Consider the following 22,295-nt stretch of genomic DNA (forward strand, 5'->3'; position numbering starts at 1 on the left):
CAACCAGATAGGGCAGCATGAGTTGAGCATGGACCAGCATCAGCATAATAGACTTGTTCCTTACACAGGAGTCCATGACTTAGATTGGCGGGAGATCATGAGTTGGTATCCTACTGATGGAGTATCATTCTTAGTCGAGAGCAGTGTACTGCAGGAGCCCTTAGAGGAGGGGAATATTACATACTCTCGTCGGCAGCAGAATGTGGGTTGGCCACTCATCAGTATCTAAGCACAGCATCAATATGGTGAGACTGACCTTGGGGTATGCCAAGGATTGAATTGGAGAGAGGTGAGGAGCTAGTACACAGTTGGCGGGGAAGCATTCACAGTCGGGGCTACAGCACAATAGGAGCCATGGAGCATTCACACTCCTTCTTGGTGGCATTGGGATCCAAGTGGATCTACTGGCAGCAGGTTGAGTCAGAGATGGACATGGGATCCGGGTATTGAAGGATCTAGTAATGTTTCGATAGTTTGGAGACGTGACGTGGACTAGTGGTTCGTATGGGATCTGAGAATTGGGTCTCAATGGCGTTGGGCCACCAAATTGGTCCACAAATTTGAATTGCTTGAGGGCAAGCAATCTTAGGGCAGGAGGATTGTCATGTCCCCATTTTTATTCTTCTTCATAGTACAGCCAGAGTGGATTTCCAAGACAGGGGATGGCCAAGTCAATGGCGCAGGTTTATGTCATCAGGGGTCCCGATGGAGTTTTGAGGAGTTTTTATGGGATTTGATGGCATTCACTTGGCATATTCCATCATCAGCACAGTTTGCCTTTCGTTCCGTCGCATTCTGACAACTTTCAAAAATCAACATTATTATTGGGCATAACTTAAATAATTATGCTCAAGGCGGCATTCCGAGAAGATTAATTGATGGAACACCTCAGTGTAATAGCTCGATGGAACCAGGACGAGAAGATCTACATGATGGGACTTTTGGATGGGAGTTTCAGTGACCCGAGGAGACATGGTGGCCAATTTACCCTTTTCCCACATTAAAAAGAATATTTTAATTAAAATAAAAGAGGGAAAAGTGCTCCATGATTAAAATAATAATAAAAATAAGCTTCTAGAGGGGTCCATCAAATCTATAAAAGAGGAGGAGGAGGCCATTGGAGGACATCTTGGATTTGATGTTATTTCTTGTATGAGAGGTTGAGAACCCGGTTCTCTACTTCATTGGTAGCCCTCGGATGATTTAGTGAGATTGGGAGTGTACCCATCTCCCCTTGGTGAGTTCATCCAAAATTCACAGGAGAGCTTAGCAGTGGCAGTTTGGTTCAATTTTGGTGGAGGGCTCGTGCAACATTGGAGTAGATCCTTGAGGCCAATTCTATCTCAGCTATTCAGCTATTTTTGTTATTCCAACATGTAAAACCCCAGTTTATACATTATAATAAAAGCTGAGATTGTTTCTACTCGTGGTATGATTGATTTGCATGCATTCTATTGTTCTATTTTACATGGCAATCTTCTATTTATGAATGGAAAACTTATTCGAAGTATTAATGAGTTAAAATTTTGAGAAAACCCCAAATTGTTCCATTTGGGACATTACATAAACTTTGCAAATACTCTATCCATTTAACATGTTTTTGGCTTAGTTTTGGTTGTTACATAATGTATTGCAAAGCATGATTGTTTGTGTACAAAACAAACTCCTTAGACATCAAGTAATGCCTCCACTTTTTCAAGGCTTGAACTACAGCATAAAACTCCTTGCCATAGGAAGAGCACATTTTCCTTGACTCATTTTACTTCTCGTTGAAATATGCTATAGGCTAATCTTCCTGACTTAGTACAACACCAATTGCTTCTCCACTTGTATTACACTTCACTTGAAAAGGTTTGTTGAAATCTCGTAACACCAAAACAGGTTGTTTTGTGATCCTCTTCTTCAACAATTGGAATCCCTTTTCAGCTTCAGTAGTCCACTGGAATGGTTATTTATCCTTCTTTATGGCCTCCACAATTAGAGCATTCATTCTGCTAAAATTCTTGATAAACTTCCTGTAAAGCCAAACCGTGAAACTTCTAACTTCAAAAATGCTTTTAGGAGAGGGTCAATCAACAATAGCTCTTACCTTCTCAGGGTCCATCTTCAAGCCATCTTTAGATATAACAAAGCCTAGATAAACAAGCTTTGTCTTCAAGAATGAACATTTCTTCAAATTGATTAACAATTTCTCTTGCTGCAATTTTTCTAAAACATACCTCAAGTGTCTCAAGTGTTCTTCTTTAGACTGATTGTACACTAGGATGTCATCTAGGTATACAATCACAAATTTTCCTATGAATTCCTTTAACACCTCATTCATCAATCTCATGAAGGTATTGGGTGCGTTAGACAGTCCAAATGGCATGACCAACCACTCATACAAGCCATCATTAGTTTTAAATGCAGTTTTCCATTCATCTCCTTCTCTAATCTTGATATGATGGTACCCACTCTTCATATCAATCTTAGAGAAATAACTAGCACCACTTAAACAGTCCAACAAATCATTTATGCATGGTTAAAGAAATTTGTACCTGATTGTAATCTTATTCAATGCCCTGGAGTCTATGCACATTCACCAACCACCATCTTTCTTACGGCTCAGCACTGCACACGGACTAAGGCTCTCTCTAATCAGTCTTTTATCTAACAGCTCCTACACTTACTTTCTAATTTCTCCGTTCTCCTAAGGGGTCATTTTGTATGCAACCTTGTTTGGTAAACTTTCTCCCAGTATCAAGTCAATATGACGACTTAAATCTCTCATAGGCGGCAACTCATTAGGCAAGTCATCTACTACAATGTCACTATATTCATTCAACATGTCTTGAATTTCAAAAGGCAAGTTTGTAACAGTAGTTGAAGTAAGAATTACTCTAGGCTTGCAAACTAAAGCAAAGTTTACCTCATTATCCTCCATCTAGTGCAAAAATTATTTCCCACTCAGCAACAATAACTTTGAATCATTGTTCTATGATGTCCCTTCTTATTGCAATGGCAACAAGGTATGGTTTATGACATCCTTCTGGAACTTGTAAGTGTTCCTTTTCCCATCATGTGTAACACTCTTGTCAAATTATAAAGGTCTACCCAATAGAATTTGGCACGCATTCATGGGCATGATATCACAAAGGATTTTGTCCTTGTAGCTGCCTATCTGCAACTCTACTTCACATTGTTCATTCACCAACATTTGATGACCTTTTTGAAGCCAAGACATGTTATAGGGTGTTGGATGCTCCATCTTCTTCAAACTTAGCTTCTCCACAACTTTTGTAGACATTAATTTGTCTGTGTTGCCGCTATCGATCACCACTTTGCAGCATTTCCCTTGGACTTTACAAACAATCTTGAACAAGGCCTTCCTCTAAGTTGGTTCAACAACTTCTTTCTCTGGCTTTAACAACACCTTCTTAAGCAATAGAGACTCTCTTGTCTCTGGTATATTATCTGCATCTTGTACCTTTAGTTCCCCTTCTTTTGTTGGGGCAACAACAGCACTCCTCTGCCCCATTGTATCTATTTTCTGGACATTCATATGCCATATCTCCAAGTTTGCCACACCTATAGCACCAAATCTCTCTTCCTCTGCCTCTTCCTCGTCCTCTAGAGAAGCATCTCTTTTCCTCTACCAGACTACTTCCTTGCAAGTTTCTCCTCAACCTTCAATGCTAATTTATATGTTTCTTCCACAATTTTGGGAGATAACACATTGATTTCATCCTAATATCTAATCTAAGGCCATTTACGTATCTAGTTGTCTTCTCTATAGAATCTTCTACATATCCAACCCTAATATTCACCTTGTAAAACTCCTTTATATACTCCCTCACAGACATTAGCCTCTGTCTAAAATTTTGCGTCAGTTTAAATAAAGTGAGTTGATAATCTTTGGGTAAGAACTTACCTCTGAGCTTTGCAATCATCCTGTCCTAGCCCTTAATCTTTTGCTTGTTCTTCCTTCTCCTCTCAACCTGCACACCATCCCACCATAGAGTTGTGTGTCCCTTCAATTTGGTGAAAACAAATTTGACTTTCTTTTCCTCATACTCAAAGAATGCACCCATCTCTATGATCCAATCCACAAGTGTTAATTTTAGGTATGTTCTATGCTAGAGCAATTTATTTCAATTTTCACAGTTAGCTCAATATCTTTTCCAGATTAGCAATCACATCAACCTTAAAGTAAACTGCAGATAGAACATAAATATAAATTGCAGAAGACAAGCCAAGACAAGAGGACACAAGATGTGGTGCTAGCCAGGGACAAACCCCAATGTGGGGAAACCCTTGATCAATTCTTCTTATATGTTCTTCAATAGTTCAACAGAGAGAGAGAGAGAGAGAGTACATTTACAACATAAGTCAACACTTTGACTTATCCAGATAAGAGCATAGATCATCTCTAAGAAGATGATACATGAGAACAGTTGAAGACATGCTGCTTCAACTAATTCTCCAAGGCGACTCCTTCACCTATCGTTGTGCTACATTTCGCCATCATGTTGCATCTCACCACGCTGCACCCATCATCACTATGTTGCATCTCATCACGCTTCATTAATCATGACTGTACCCATCACTGTACTGCATTATGTGCCATTGTTGCACCATGTTTCCATCCTGACCTATGTGTTGGTTGCACCTTGCTTGCTTGTTGTCCCTTGCTCGCTTGTTGTCCCTAGCATGCTTGTTGTCCTTAGCATGCTTGTTGTTGCATGCTAGCTGTCCCTTGCACGCTGCTCTCCTTCGGAGACAGATGCTCCGGCTGTTTCGACAGTTCCCGGCAGTTCTGGCAGTTCCGGCTGTTCCCGGCAGTTCCGGTTGTTCCTTGCAGTTTCGGTTGTTCCCGACAGTTCCGGCTTTTCCATCAATTCCGGCTTTTCCGGCAATTCCAGCTTTTCTGGCTTTTCTGGCAATTCCGACATTTCCGACTTTTCCAACAGTTCCGGCTTTTCCAACAGTTCTGGCTTTTCCGGTAGTTCCGGCTTTTCTGGCAGTTCCGGTAGTTCCGAGTTTTCCGGCTTTTCTGGTAGTTCCGGCAGTTTTGGCTTTTCCAACATAAGTTGCTGGCCGACTTGACAATTTGTCCAGAATCAAAATAAATTCATATCTTCATAAATACTTATCGGAATTGGATGATCTTTAGATCAATCCTACACCTCTCGATGAGAGGGATCCAAGAAAAATATCAGCTGCCATAAATAAGATGACCCACATGGAGTTTGGCCCTAGTTGACAATTTTAACACTCCCTCTCAACTAGGGAGAACTCCATCCGCTGATCCATATGTCTGATTGTACTATCTCTGCCATCAGTGCCCTGCACTACTCTGCTCTGATCTGCTAAGCTCTGCTTCGCTGAGCTCTGCTTTGCTCTGCTCTGCTCTGCTTTGCTCTGCTATGCTCTGCTCTGCTTTGCTCTGCTATGCTCTGTTGAACCATGAAGAAGAAGAATTGATCGAGAATGTCTCATACCATTCTCCACTGACCCGAAGTCAGTTTCATCTGAAGAGAGTGTGTCACATCACTCTTACTGACCCGAAGTCAGTTTTACTGATCCCAGATCAATATCACAAGAGAGTGTCTCAAACCACTCATACTGATCCCAGATCAATATCACAAGACAGTATCTCAAACCACTCATACTGATCCCAAATCAGTTTCATTGATCCCAGATCAATATCAAAAGAGAGTGTCTCAAACCACTCATACTAATCCCAGATCAGTTTCATTGATCCCAGATCAATGGAGGTCATCCTAACATAGGGAGTATAGTAGATACAACAATGCGTCCATCGATAGAACTACTATGGTCCCTATCCTCATTTCCCTGCTCACTGATCAGATGAGAGGTACTTCGCATGAGTCCCAGACTGCATGGGTAGGATGCCTCGACAGGAGAACGAATCATCCTGTCCACAGGAGAACGAATCATCCTGTCAGTGGATGCCACAAAGAACGAATCATCCTAGCCCACAGTCGCCATGGAGAACGAATCATCCTGGCCCACAGGAGAACGAATCATCCTGTTCCACAGTCGCCACGGAAAACGAATCATCTTGGCCCACAGGAGAGCAAATCATCTTGTTCCACAGTCGCCACGAAGAACGAATCATCCTGGCCCACAGGAGAACGAATCATCCTGTTCCACAGTTGCCACGGAGAACGAATCATCCTGGCCCACTGGAGAACGAATCATCTTGTTCCACAGTCGCCACGGGGAACGAATCATCCTGGCAGACAGGAAAACGAATCATCCTGTTCCATAGTCGCCACGAAGAACGAATCATCCTGGCCCACAGGAGAACGAATCATCCTGTTCCACAATCGCCACGGAGAACGAATCATCCTGTTCCATAGCGCACCACCAGGGAGGGTGAGTCGCCCTGTGGTCGTATGTTGCTCCAGTAAGTACCCCAAGCCCCCCAGAGCTCCCAGAGCTCAATGCATGCAACATGCAGAACCCTTATAAGAAGGTTTCTCAACGACTCCAAGTCGTTCGGGAAAGTTACAGATTTGACCTTTCCCCGGGGCTTTGACAAAAAATGTCTGCAACCTGTACATCAGTGTCAATGTGATGGAGTCTCCTCGCTCATCGACTCACCATATCCCAGATAAGGCAGTATCTGATGTCTATCTGCTGGAGCAATCATCGAATACAGGATTCCTCAATAATCGAATCCCACCTCTGGTTGTCACAGAGAATCATAGTGGTATTCATCATGTGTACAAACAGCTCACTTAAGAGCTTCTGCAACCATGCAGCTTCACACGAGATCATACTCGTAGTTGTGTATTCAGTCTCGGCGGTGCTTATAGCAACCGATTTCTGCTTCCTGCTCATCCATGATATCGAAGCAGAATCCAAAGAGAACCAGCACTAAGAAGTGCTCTAGTGATCCTCCACACTGCCTGCCCACTCAGCATTCAAATAATCATGCAGTTTCATATTTCCGGCAGTGTATCTCAATCCATGAGAGATTGTGCCCCGAAGATATCTCAGAAGATTCTTGGCACCAATCCAGTGAGGCTCAACCAAATATGAGCTCACCATGCTAACTGCAAAACATATGTCCGGACAGAAGTTTGCCAAGAACATCAACGCAAATAAGTTTATGAAACTCAGAGGCATTTCCCAAATCTGGTCCGACATCACTACCATATAACTTTTGAAAGTTAATATCCTCGAGGTAGTCACAGGCTTGCAGTTTATCATTCCACATTCGGAATCCAACTCCCTCTTACTTCTGCAAATGAGAGGGTCTACACCTGTCAGAAATAGGTCGTCCTCATAAGGTGCCGGTATGAGAGGTCTATCATCCACAACCTTCAGGTAATGGTTTGGATCGGTTTCACTCCTAGTGAATCTTAGCTTCATCTGACAGTTATCAATCCTCTCATACTATGCCCGGGGAGTTTTGCTTCAAGCCATAGAGGGGCTTTCTTCCACCTGTATACATGAGATTCCCAATCATGAATCTGAGGTCTATCATCCACAACCTTCGGGTAATGGTTTGGATCGGTTTCACTCCTAGTGAATCTTAGCTTCATCTGACAGTTATCAATCCTCTCATACTATGCCTGGGGAGTTTTGCTTCAAGCCATAGAGGCCTTTCTTCCACCTGTATACATGAGATTCCCGATCATGAATCTCAAACTCCTCGGGTTGTTCCAAACCTGTGGACCTGCTACATGAGGGGAATGGTCCCCTCGTAAGATTTTCCTTTGGTACATCTCAGACATGTACTTTCATGTTCTTTTTTATTTCAGGCATCCCTGTCACCATCTGACTCACAAACCTTCGGTGCTATGTGTCAATGGACATGGTCCCCAGTGGACTTCCTGCAACTTGATACAACCCTGAACTCAAAAACATCTTTGAAAATTCTATTTTCAAACACATACCTTTCCATCGATGAGTGCCACCCTGAAACCTTTGACTTCCATTGCTGAAATGGACACCACGTTCTTCTTGCGATCAGGTACATAAAAGAGATTCTGTAAATGAATTGAGTTACCCTCATTCAATTGAGGTATAACATTCCCTACACCCTTTCCGGGATATGTGGCATCGGCTCCAAGTATAATCCCACGATTGTTTCCATCTCTACCAAATTAGAGAGTGCACCCATCTATCCGATGAACAACCTTGAAGCACTACAATCAATAAGCCAAATTCCCAAAGAATCTGAAGGAGAGGGCCAATACAAGATAACGTTTCTTTATCTTATCAGAAACAACATTTGATTCTTCATACCTGGGGTTCCTTGCTTTCTTTGAAGAGTCGACCATTTCCTTGATGACCTGCATTACCTGTCATTCCTTTGATCATTGAAGATGTCCCTGGAATGATTGTTATCTTCATCAAGAGTAGTGTCTCTGCCATTCGGACACTCCTTCGCATAATGGCCGAACTTATTGCAACCAAGGCATCCGCCTTTCCTTCCACCCTTAGATCCGAACTTCCCAATGAAGTGATCTTTAGGTAGGCCATTAGAAACTTCTGCTGCGGCCATTGTGATAATATTCTCTGCTTCGACTTCACCCTCGGTGAATTTGAAGAGGGATGAAGAATCCACTGATCCTTTTGTCCTTTCCCAACTGTCTTCGATGATTTCTCTTTCACTCTTGCTTGGGCATTGTCTTCACCTCAGCTTTGATACCATGTTAATTTTAGGTATGTTCTATGCTAGAGCAATTTATTTCAATTTTCACAGTTAGCTCAATATCTTTTCCAGATTAGCAATCACATCAACCTTAAAGTAAACTGCAGATAGAACATAAATATAAATCGCAAAAGACAAGCCAAGACAAGAGGACACAAGATGTGGCGCTAACCAGGGACAAACCCCAATGTGGGGAAACCATTGATCAATTCTTCTTATATGTTCTTCAATAGTTCAGCAGAGAGAGAGAGAGATAGTACATTTACAACATATGTCAACACTTTGACTTATCTATATAAGAGCATAGATCATCTCTAAGAAGATGATACATGAGATCAGTTGAAGACATGTTGCTTCAACTAATTCTCCAAGGTGACTCCTTCACTTATCATTATGCTGCATTTTGTCATCCTGTTGCACCTCACCGCGCTGCACCATGCTGCACCCATCATCACTATGCTGCATCTCATCACGCTTCATTAATCATGACTGTACCCATCACTGTACTGCATTATGTGCCATCGCTGCACCATGTTTCCATCCTGACCTGTGTGTTGGCTGCACCTTGCTTCCTTGTTGTCCCTTGCTTGCTTGTTGTCCCTAGCATGCTTGTTGTCCTTAGCATGCTTGTTGTTGCATGCTAGCTGTAACATTGCATGCTTGGTGTATTTGCTGCTAAGTAGCATACAACTGTCCCAATGTTAGTTTGTTGTCCCTTGCATGCTGCTCTCCTTCGGAGACAGATGCTCCGGCTGTTTCGGCAGTTCTTGCAGTTCCCGGTAGTTCTGGCTGTTCCTCGCAGTTTCGATTGTTCTCGGCAGTTCCGGCTTTTCTGACAATTCCGAATTTTCTGTTGGTTCCGGATTTTCCGGCATTTACGGCTTTTCCGACAGTTCCGACTTTTCCGGCTTTTCCGGTAGTTCCGGCTTTTCCTGCTTTTCTAAATTTTCTGGTAGTTCCAGCATTTACGGCTTTTCCGGCATTTCCGGCAGTTCCAGCTTTTCCGACAGTTCTGTCTTTTCCGGCAATTCCAGTAGTTCCGGCTTTTCCGGCTTTTTGAGCAATGTAGAGCTTATTCTCCCATGACTGCATTTAGATCTAGGGCAGCGTATACCCTAGGGCACTCCCTCTAGCTCTCATCTTCATCAAACCCAAAACAGGATGAAGTGAGATCACAAGAGTGAGTGTGTGTGTGACAAATGACTTCAAGTCCTCTTCTATTTATACTAAAACGTAGAGGTTGAATAGACATGACTGTTGGGCTTCTAAGCCTACATAAGTTGCTGGCCGACTTGACAATTTGTCCATAATCAAAATAAATTCATATCTTCATAAATACTTATCAGAATCAGATGATCTTTAGATCAATCCTACACCTCTCGATGAGAGGGATCCAAGAAAAATATCAGCTGCCATAAATAAGATGACCCACATGGAGTTTGGCCCTAGTTGCCAATTTTAACAACAAGCTCCTCTGGATTCATACTACCAATATAAGTAGATACTTCAAGCTTGGGCTTCGAAACAGATCCCAAAACTGGCTTCAATACCTTAACTTTTGTTGGTTCCTCAGCTACTTCTTCTTCTTCTTGAGATTCTTCTTCCTCGCATCTCCAGCTTCATAATCTCTTTGTTTACCTGTATCCATGACCTCCATTCTTTCTTCCAATCGTTGCATAACTCGCATCACCTCGGCATTTTCTACAGGCCTTTGTCCTCTTTGACCTCCTCTTCCAACTCTGTCAACTCTAGGAGCCATAATCAGCTATTTGTTCATGGAACAGATGCAAAATCTACTCTGATACCACAATGGTAGAGGCCAAGGATGTGAAGGATTCTTTATAAAACCACCGAGTTCAAAACTTTGATATATATGTGTCGCAGACCAAATATGGAGTTAAACCCCACCAAAGTCCCAACCTATGTGACGAAGGAGTATGTATATTATAATACATATAAACCAAAGAAAGGGAGGAATACCTTACAAACCACGGGATCCAAAACTTATAGCCACCGAAGCCAAGACCAATACAATATGCACCCCAGCCAATTAAGCTTTAGCACTTATACTTAGGAGGAGGGCCATACGACCGCAACCTCGTGACCAAGATTTCAGCCCCTAATGAATTAATACCAAGTCACACCGGAAGTATTGTTTCAATTCCCCCGCTGATATTTCCGGGGACCCCCACCTCTGCTTCCAAGGAACTAAACCTCTGGGACAGAGATTCTTCTTCATTTGTTGCCACTTTTCCAATTCTCGTCAAGTGTTGACCCTGGAACCCCGATGTTTTTAACTCAACACAAAAGGCCTGCCTTCGAAATCTTCGGTGAGACAGACTTCGGGATGGGAAATTTCCCGTTAAGTGTCACTTCTTCTTTTCCTATCCCAGCAATTAAAGCCCGTCACGACACTGAAATTTGTTATGATGGGACTTGATTTTGTTTCTGTCAATTAACAAACTTTTGCGTGTTTCAAAGAGAAACTAGTAATCTACGTATTGGCCTTCTTGCACTATGTTCTAAGAAAATTTCCGTTGCAGGCTTATTACAAGGATTATACAAAGGCTAAGACACATTCACAGAACCCCATGTGACACCACTCTAATCGCATTGATCATCAAAATAAACAAAGCAAACCAATCGAATCAATCCACATGGTTCACAAGGAATCGATACAATGAACTCTGCAAATTTTACATGCTTAAAATCCTTCTCGTCCTCTCTTTGTCTTTATTAATTTGAAAACATTAATATACATACGCAAGATCGTTCCAAATCCAAGGAAACAGGATCAGATGATCCAATTTGGCTCTATCAAAAACTAACTTAAACAAACATCTATTTTAAACAGATTACATGAAAATCAATAACAACAATAATTCTAATCTATCCTAACAATCCCACACGTTGAGGACCAAATCCTCTGGTAAAAAGGTTTTGACCTTCTCGGTCAATTGAGCTTTTACAGATAACCCTGCATCACCAATTAGGCACTCATCCTTCATACGAACTTCGCAAACATGGAACCTCTTTCTTGTAGCCTCTTAGCAAATTTGTGGCTTTCATCTAGATGTATTTCGTAGAAGCCAAATTCCATTCTGTATTCCAGCAAGGGCATAAGCACAATTCAGGTCTATCCTTTGTGATTTTGATGTCACGGTGCTTTGCACACTCTTCTATAATACATAGTGACTATAAACACCCAAAAGCAAAGCTCAAAACTTCCATGCCATACAAGACTCCTCCCCTTCAACAACCAACAAGGTTGGATTGTGGGTAATCAATAATGTCATGGAACCAAAACTTGCACAACTTGTTCAAGAATGAACAGGTGCTAAGGGTCAAATTATGATACAAGTATCAGGTATAGCCTATTGCAAGTTGCAAGTGCACAAAAGTACTTTTGGGCGATCAACAGAATTATGGGTGGCAGGTATATTCAAGAGATTTTAAGTCATATAATGCCTTGGAATATATATGATAAGTGTCAAACCATACGGGTTCGATAACTTTGATTCATGGATAACAAATTATAAAATATTATATATAGATGTTCGACAATTGTACATATATAAGCAAGCCACCCAAAAAAAAAGTTATCTGGTGAAACACGAGAAGTATTAATGTAATTATGCAGCATCTTTACACTTAATAGAAATATTGAAAGGGCTACCCATGGTACTCTTCATACCTTGATGTTTGCATTCCATCAAGTTGTGGTTTAGTGGTTGAGATAGAGTGCCCTCATGCAAACAGCTCAAGTTCAATTCCCTAACAGATGTAGAGCTCTTTGTATGTAAGTGAGGGAAGGTGTTCGACAGTTGACCTTCCAAAACTGGTTTCCTTCCATCACCAAAGAGACTTGACACATCCAACAAGACAAACTGGTTTAAGTGGACCTTAATAGAATACTTTATCTTTTATTATCCAAGTTGTGTTTGAATCACAAGTACAATTGATGACTTATGTTTGCTTATAAACACTGTGAACTTCTATGCTCTGGCTAATGGCATTTCGTTCCACAATAATACTCTCCTCGTCCCATCTGTTTAATAAAAACTGTAATTTAGTAGAAAACAACTAAAGGATCTGATTACAATACCGGTGGTGTGACCAATGACAACCAATTTAACTTCTAAATATACATGAAAGGCAATATGCGTTGCAATTTGAGAGTACAAGAAGACATTATGAAAAGCTTTCTTAACAGAAACAGGTCTTGCCTAACAGATTGGACAGCTGACCATTTACTAATTCAGAAAAAAATGAAAGCTGGAAAGCTTCTTGTACTCGTTCGTCAACCGCACGGTTGGAAATAGATGGAATCGTATCAGATAAGATTATCTCTACAACTAAAATAGAAAAGCGGGGGGGGGCGCGCAAGGGAAATATGGCAAACTAATCTGCCTAGGTGATTAAGAATTTAATCCTCATGTACCAGAGTGCACTCAGGATTGATATTGAATCCTGTGTTCCAAGGGCACATGAAGAGGACATCTAACTAATTGAATCTCCGTCGGGATCAAAGCCCCATGCACGGAAATCCCGTGTGCATTGTCTTTAAACCTATCCTGCAAGGGCACTTGATCACCCACACCAATTGAACAAGTGATGACTTTTTCTAAGTAACTAACTATTGAATCATGCCCATTGCATGAGGTTGTACAGTATACAGTAAACACTGCAGTTAACCTATTATGAATACTACCAATGCTTCGATCTACATGGAAGACCAAAAAGATCAGCAGAGCATGCAATTTCACTGTCGTGTGGCCTATATGCTCAGAGCCCATGACCCATTTGTCATCAGGCTGCCGAGACTTCAAATCCCATGCCAGTCAGTAAAAAGAGTTGAACCATCGGAGGGCATACTAGACCTAGAAGCTCATTATAGGAGGCTTTGAATCTTAATCTTGGTAAGGTGTGCAAAACCCGCTTTACCAACTAAACAAGAACTGGTTGCCTATTGTAACAGGATATTTATTATTTTAGGTGAAGAAATTATATTTAGGAGAGAACGAGAATGAATACCAACCAAAACAGCCCTGTGAGCCTTGATCTTGGAGCCATCCGAGAGTTGAAGACTGACATCGGTGTAGTCATCGAGCATGGCCTCTGTTGCCCACATCTTGAGGAACGCAATTCGTGATTTGAGCTCCTCAATTTCCTTTTTGAGTTCCTCCTCTGTCTCGCTCGCCTCCTCGTAGCATTCTCTGCAGGTCCCTGCAGAACTTGTAGTGTACTCGTCTTTGCATGAAATGCATGTCATGTTTCTCATAGCTTCTCCCCAATCTTCACCGTAATCTCTCGCCATGACTGTCAGTTTCGAGGGCGCAGAGAACTTCACATTCAACCTGCAATTTACTCAAAATACTTGGTATGGAATCTACCCACTGCACTTGGATGGCCGGAGTTCCGGGAAGGCAGCAACCCACTCGAGGTATCTGCGATGTTGAATTCAGATTCTATTTTTCTCTTTTAGGTATACACGCTGTGCCTAACTCCTCCAAAATTAATCGGTTAGCGGAGTTTCACGCGCCACACATTTGGTAAATTTAATTACAGCTTTTTCATGATTTGAATTTATCATCGGGAGAGCCACAGATGGGCCATCGGGATTTGACAACAAATCTTTCTGTTGTATATTCGAAGTGGAAAATTTTGACCATTTAAATTCCCTCGACCTTGTAACTGCAGGTAGCATTTTACCACGGATTGATAAATCCGATGAGATGTAGTTTTTGTTGGATCTCCAAGGCGCTGTAAATTTTTATTTTATTTTTTTAATCGTATTTAGAATTTTCTATGAATGGTTATTTATGAAATATCACAAGTGGAGGAGTTACCATTTAAGACTTGAACCCACAACAAATTGTATAAATTGGTTATTGAATAACAATACATTTTTCATAAATATTTTGAAATATTATGAAATATCACAAGTGGAGGAGTTACCATATATTTTTAAAACTTTGGGTTTGGACCCATTGAATTAGGGAAACAAATGGTATAAATTGATTATTGAATAGCTATATATTTTCCATTTTATGTTTTAAAGTCAGGGTTGTATTATTAGAAAAGGAGTAGTTTAATTATTTTGATATTTTTATTTCTGTGTTGAAATTTGGTGATATAATTTTTTGTTTGTTTGTGATTTTTTATTATTTACAATGTGTAAATGAATTTAGCACTATGAAAAATATTTGGAGCACTTGGATTGTGTAAATTATATATTTCAATTTTTTTATTTCAACAAATCTTAAATGAATTTTAAGTAAAATTGACTTGAAAATACCCTGGAAAAAGGACCAAAAAGTCTACGAGTTAGACTAAGCATTAGACAAGATTGTAAAGTTGTGTTGTTATATTTAAATAGGTAATTTTAAATTGATTGAAATGTGAATGAAATTTATTTAAAACATAAACTTATAAGTTTTATTATATACCATAGGAGCATTTCTATAAAATATATGTTTGTTGTCCTTGTGTCGGGTATTTGACGAGCATGCTAGCTAGCACGTCGTGATTCAAGCATGCAACTTACCACGTGATGGACAATCCAAGACACTTGTCGTACAAACTTAGAGGAAGAAGTAAATGGCAAGGACATGCATGAGCTCTAGAGGGGTTTGTATCCAATTATGAGTTGTTCGAATGAAAATCATGTTTGAAACTAATGTGATGAGCCCCTCACGAATGCAATTTGTCTAGGGATTTGGCTCCTGATGTCCTGCGATGGGCAACAAATATGAGTGACCTCTCCATTAGAAAACATGCATCGGTCTGGAAGCTATGTGTTTAGACATTTGATCATTATGGAAGACTAGGTATCAGTGTGTTGGTTATTTTGTTTGCAAGCATGGTTCCACATGCATCTCATCGTGGGAAGGCCCTTGTTTGTAGGACAAAGGCAAAGAGTGATGTTGATGTTGCTACCACTACCTTCAAAAAATTGACTTTGTTTGCCACCCAAGAATTCATTAAGACTATTAAGGAGGATGTCAACATGGAATGAACCTACAAAGACGATGAGATGGTTAATCAACTAGCAGAAGGGTATGCTCCTAACCTAGGCACTAGTTATACATGGGACATCAAATTTTATCATGTGGTTGAACTCTATTGGCATGCCAAGACATTCATAACACATGGCCCACTCGTAAACAAGTCTGATAGAGAGGATATTTGGTAATAATTGAAGGGTCTAAAGAGATATAATCACATGTTGATCTCCCTTTACTCCTAGTTAGTATGAAATAATGGTAGGGTCAACACAACAACACTTATGGAACCTCAAAGGACTTCAAATCATGACACACCATGCCAAGGATATTACTAATGGGAAAGCTCAATCTTAACTCTAAATTCTTCCAGTTATGGTTTCTACTTCTGAAATCCACTTTTGTAGTTTTAGTTACTTCCAAAAATATATTATATGCCCCTTATGTGTTGTTGGGTTTGGTTTTATTTTTACAGGGGCAATATAGTTTCGCTTTTGGATATAAATTGTTGCTTTGCAACTCTACAGTTATGCATAGTGCAGTTTCCTTATGGGCAGGTCAAGTTACTTTTTTGTCTTTATGGACTGTATTGTAGTAGGAAACTTTTAATTGGTTTTATGGTTTATATAGTTAATAAAAAATTTGAAATCCTAAGGGTTTAGCCTTTGCTTTCTTTGTTAAGTGTTAAAATTACAAGAAAATGATCCAAAAATGCATATATATTGTATAATTTTCGTTAAATAAAATAGTTGGTAAGTGGCGCACATATCTGGTGGATAACACATAAGATTTGTGATTGATATTCATCCCTCACACCAACATGCTTAATAGTGAACAAAGTGGGTGGGGGTGGGTTCGAAATGGAACTCATGACATGGCAACAGGGTATTGAGACTCCCCCACCCTCCCACCCCTGATCGTTTCAAAACCAACAGGGAACCCCCCTATAAATTGTCGTGTTGACAAATAGATAACATCGGCAAGCACCATGAGACATGAAGTGATCAAGTGAAGTGACAGGTGATTAAGTGGCCAACTTAGCTAAGTGTTGATAAGGATGATAGCCAAGTAGATAAGGTATAATATGTAGCTAAAGTGAATGACATGACACTTAAAGTGGCAAAAGACATGGCAATATGACATCAACATGGCGTATGTTGACATAACCCTCATAAGAATTGAAAGTGGATTCTTGTTGTTTTTTTAGTCGATTTTAGATTGCCACGTATCTAAAACTTGGAATTTGGGAATAAAAGGGTAAAAGATGGGCAAACAACCATAGTTTATTGTTAACAGGCAAACAAGAGACCACGAGAGCAAAAGCTAAAGACAATGTACAAAAGTTGTCATCAGACTAAGTTGACAAGACAAGTTTACCTATCATCATAAAAAATTATTCAGGGTGTTTCTTTATCAATTTCCATTTTTTTTCAAAAAGGAAATTAAGAACCCAAACATTAAGGTCTATGAACCCACTCATCCCTCAACTATCGAAAAACCACACTTAGTTGACCGTGACATTGACATTTTTGACATTATCCTTTCTTATTACAACCTATGTGACCTACATCAACAAACCTTTGCCTATTTCCATGACCTACACGAGTTCTTTCGTGTTCCGGAATCCCATTTATCCAAATTCATCATTCCTCAAACTTACTTTTTCCCTAAATTTGTGATGTAGTGTGCACGTATATATATCAAGGAACGACATCATCTTTTTCACAATAAGTTACGAATCAACCTTGAGATGTTAAGAATAATTGGACCCTTTGAAACCCAAGTATTACAAGAAGAAACCCTAAATTCTTCTTACCATGAGTTAACAACTGAAGAAAAAGAAACCTTGGTTTAGTCATATCTAGCCCTATATGTTATCCCACCTAAAAACCCACCACCTTAAAAACCAACACCTTCCTAGATATTATGAGACAGATCATTCCCATGATGTGTTCACTTTTGGGTTTTGACCACGACTAACAGTGAATGAATCAATTCTAGATTTCATGATTGCTTTTGTTCCACTAATAAAAATCCTTTAATAATATTTCATTATAGTCAATACCTAGCAGATGTCATAAATTTCCAGTTAACCTTGTTTAATGGAAGCATATTTTTTAGATTTTTGTCTTACCTTGTTCATTTATTGTTATATTTTCAAGTTTAATCTTTTTCATGTTTATATTTAAACCTAAAGGACGAATGAGGTAATCCTTCTTCAGTTATTTAGTGGACTCCTTTAATTAGATAAAAAAACACAAAATGTAAGGTTTTATGAGTTTGTCAACTACTTCATGTATATTCTTTATATTATATCCATAAAGAGTCAACTCCTAGAATTTTCCTTGAGATCAAGAAACTTCATCAACTAAGTCCATATACTAAAGTAGACGATTGGTACCTTTTCCAACACCATAGTAAAGTTAGAGTATATGGTTTTGAGTCTCAAATATGTCAGTTACCATCATTTCTCACCATGAGCATGTTTGCTCTAGAGTACAATAGGCAAAGATTGGATTCTAAATATCTTCATTTTGTAAACAACAGGAAACTTTTAAGTTGAAAAAAGATGTTGGACCATTTATCGTTAATGCTAGATCAACCTTGGAGGTGGTAGATAAAATGTTTAAGGAAAAGAAATTTTCATGGGGAGAACCACGTACCTATAATCTTTATTTAATTATTTATAATAAAATACTAAAGTGGGGTTTAACTCCATATGGTCACTTGAAGAAGCCAGAGATAAAGAAGCCAACAAATAAAGATAGTTGGGAAGTTGTACAAAAACATATTTTGGCATCAATTATAATAATTAACTTAACCTCCTATAATAGAATTACTCCATAAGAACAAGAGAAAACTAGTAAAAGGACTTATTAGGAAACTTCTTGAGCAATTTTATAAATGGATGAAGATGTTCAACAAATAATAAACAAGCATAGAACAAAAGAACATGAAGGGCATAAATAATTTTTCATACATAGTGCTGAAGAGGCATCATCAAGCAAGCATGTATTTTCCTTAGAATTTGTACCATTAATGCTTATATTAGTTCCTAGTGATGAAGAGAGTCAAGGAGCTATATCATTGGCAAAACCAAAAAAATAGGAAAAACAAAATCTCAATATCTGGAAATAAAGTATAAGAATGTCAAAATTAAGAATGATTTATATTCACAGTTATAGAAGTAATGGTTGTCTCGAACTAGATTGTTGTCAACTCTTGATTTTGGAAAGGGGCAAATAAACATGGCAATTTTGCAGCCCAAGAAATAGATTGTAAGGACAACATATGATTACAAAGTAGTGAAGTTCTCAATGAATTTGGAAAAACCAATTTGATGGATAAAATAGATCTTCATATACAAATAAGTGACATGGTGCATCCAAAGTTCAAACTATGACACGTAAAATTAATGACCAATTCAAATAATAAAAATTGATCGACCGAACAAAACATATGAGGATTGAAGAGTTAGAACAGTGATAGTACAATTTGGATCCAATACCAAAGATAGTAAATCAATCGAAACACTTGTGAAGTCATAGAATATTAATATCCTTGCATTAAATAAAAGACTAAAAAGTTCTAAATACAAAGCATGTTCAAACCCCTGAGTTATTAGCGTGCAGTAGGAGAAAGACCAATCAACGGTGTTGAATAAGATCAGACAAATGCATAAAAAAATTGAGAGTTATGAACAACGAATTGAAGTATTAAATAAAGAAAGGACAAAACATGTCTATCAATGTTCTTCATCTATACCCATAGCACCAATGGATCCTTCATAAGAGCTAGCAAAGGCTCTAGCTGACTTAAGTTTAAATGAGGTTGAGCTTGAAAACCTTGAGAGAATTATTATAATCAAGGATGATGTGTTGAACATTTTAAAAGAATAGATTTTAGAAAAGGGTGGCACTCTTGCAACATATTAAGAAATGAAAGCCAAACTTTGACAAGAACTTGAGCAAATGTAAAGTAAGTTGACTGGAAGATCACATCTGATTGGAGCCAAACATATTCCATGGGACCACACTATAGCAAAGATTACAAAGTTATGGAATTATTTATGATTAATTGGTGATAAATCTGCATTGGCATATTAGACTCAGCAAACAATTCAACAAACATTGGAAGACTTGGGAAATAATCCCTAGGTGATATGCAAGATTATAATTTTTCTCAATTCAAACTCTTGGGAGGAGTTGAGTGTGCCAAGGGATTTTGACAGAATTTCACTAATAATGGAAACCAATAAAGTATTGAGAAAGAAAAACTTGACACAATAGGCGCAAAACAAGTGCAACGTGATAGAAAGGAATGTAGAGCAATTTATGAATAGGTTTAATAATTTACTAGAGATGGGTTTACCCACATATTAGGGAAAGAAAGGAAAATTGATATCACAAGAAACTTACAAAGAGTTCCTACTCAAAGAAGAGAATAATGTGGATAAATTTTTAAATATGACTCTAGCTTTGGGAGGTCAACCAATTATTAATAAGTTAAGTAGTTATTTTTATCTTTTATGGCAGATTAATTAATTAATTAATTGTTTATAAGTACATCAAATTGGATATTGGATTTTGGAGGATGCTCACTTAGTTCGCCTTATGATGACTCAACAAACATTTTTTCAACAAAAGCACAAAAAAATTAGCAACCAACAATAGTACAATTAGCTCTTAGCCAATATCTATTTTTGTAATTATGGTCTAAAAAGTTTCTACTTGCAGATAAATATTGTTATGACCTGTATTGTATAAAAATAAGAAGAAACTTGGAACCAAGGGATTGGGAGATTTTGTTTTCACTGAAAATTGTAATTTGGATGATATTATTCTCTATTAATATGTAAGACCTGTCCTTTCCTTTTTCAGTAATTTGTTTAACGCTCTATAATTTTTCTTCTTGTTTATCAAAAGCTTTCCTCTATGTACTTGATTCTCTCAATATGAGTAAATTTTTAAAGTGATAGTCAACTACTACTTCCCTTGTCATACTTGTAGGCTTAATATTATGAAAGAATAAGTTTTATGAATGATACAATTTATATTTGAAACACCTTTCTTTTTCATTGGATTATTGAAGCAAACTTCATATACAAAGATAAAGTATGTTGTGTTGACTACTAAATTCATATTCTTAACATGTATTCCATCATAGAGAAGTTAGAGCATCAATGATCTAGGTTCGGGTGTGACGAAGGACCCTTCCAAGACCTTTTACTTTCGTGATGTGTTAAATTGCATTTTTAAAAGAACATAAATGAATACATGTGCATGCTATAAAGAGGAGGAACATGAAATTCATCAACACATAAAAACATAAGCCGTTGATAACGAAGTTCATCTAGGATGAATTACATCTCTGGGCCCCGATGTCAAGATGGTGTAGGCCGCTATATTAAGTGTTGTCAATAGTGATGATGTACACAAGAGATGATGTCGCGATCATACAAGGAAAATTCCCTCACGCAGGAGTGGCTCTAAGAGATGTTCCACTACAGGAACTCTCAATCAAAAGACTCCTATCAGTATGACACAAAACTCATGCATGATGAGCATCCCGCCAACATGGCATAAAAGGAATCTCAATGAAAACATGCATGATGACAACATGAGTATCCCATCAACATACAACAAATGGATATCAACACATAACATGACGAATCATGACAGCAAGTACATCACATAGAATATTTTGCATCACATCAAGCAAGGAATCATGAAAACATGTAAGAAACAGAATCCCGCATCAAACATCAAAAGGGATCTGTGCAGCACAATGCATGAAGAAGAAGTACATGGACACATCATATACCTCACAACCAAGGGCCATCTGAAGAAGAAGATTTCAAACTGTTGAAGTTGTTCTGACCATCAACCTCACGACATCGATCGCATGGAAATGACTGCTCACACATGAATGTGGACATCTACACTGGCACTTAGAAAAGTGGTTGGAAAATGAAATGAGATAATGACAAATCTGAATGCACCATTAGATTTGTGGCATCGAGTAGTGCAAAATCGACTGTCCAAAGTCTGAATTCTGAGAAGTTGAGAATCTGGGGCTCAAGGAATCTTTTAGATTCCTCAAAGGTTCTACTCCATGGGTGGACTGGAAATCTGCAACTCAAATAGCGAATCTGACCTCGCCATTGCGATCCCTACGGAAAATCGTGAAAAACAAGTATAAACTTGACTATATTTCGACATGGCAAAATTTTACCTCCTAGGGAAAATTTCAAGGCTCATGGTTCTGCTCCCTGTTTTTTTCAGTAATCATGGTTCCATGTGCATTCTAAAAAATGACTGAAAAATGTAGAAATCTAATGGAGAAACAAACATCGCCATTACGTTTGTAGTGACGAGAGGTGTTGAATCCATATAAAATTTGTCAAAATATGACAAAGTGGAAATTTGGCCCTCCTACAAAATTCATGGTTCCTACATTAAAAATTAATTGATTCACCTCAATTTGCATGCCCAGTGCTGGTTTCTCCATCTTCCTCGAACTGAATAAATTCTGGGTTTATATAAATCGTTGTGGGCAGATATTCCAAGAAAAATTGTTGGGTGCAATGGTGACTTAAGGTGTTGGTTGAGGAGGGGTCG

The 22,295-nt window shown here is 38.8% G+C and overlaps 1 protein-coding gene across 1 annotated transcript in view; it reads right to left on the reverse strand.

The window, feature by feature from the left end:
* The window catches only part of LOC149204925 (BTB/POZ domain-containing protein), a 96,972-nt gene extending 82,632 nt beyond the window's left edge, over nt 1-14,340 (reverse strand). The window contains exon 1 of the mRNA XM_089394833.1: nt 13,710-14,340. Within this exon, the coding sequence (XP_089250959.1) occupies nt 13,710-13,988 (279 nt within the window). The 5' untranslated portion in view covers nt 13,989-14,340. The remainder of the gene's footprint in view (nt 1-13,709) is intronic.
* Between the last annotated feature and the right edge of the window lie 7,955 nt (nt 14,341-22,295).

Source organism: Pinus tabuliformis, chromosome 1_2, assembly GCF_031772625.1.
Source record: "Pinus tabuliformis cultivar Carrire ecotype Pingquan chromosome 1_2, CPIR1, whole genome shotgun sequence".
Classification (NCBI taxonomy): domain Eukaryota; kingdom Viridiplantae; phylum Streptophyta; class Pinopsida; order Pinales; family Pinaceae; genus Pinus; species Pinus tabuliformis.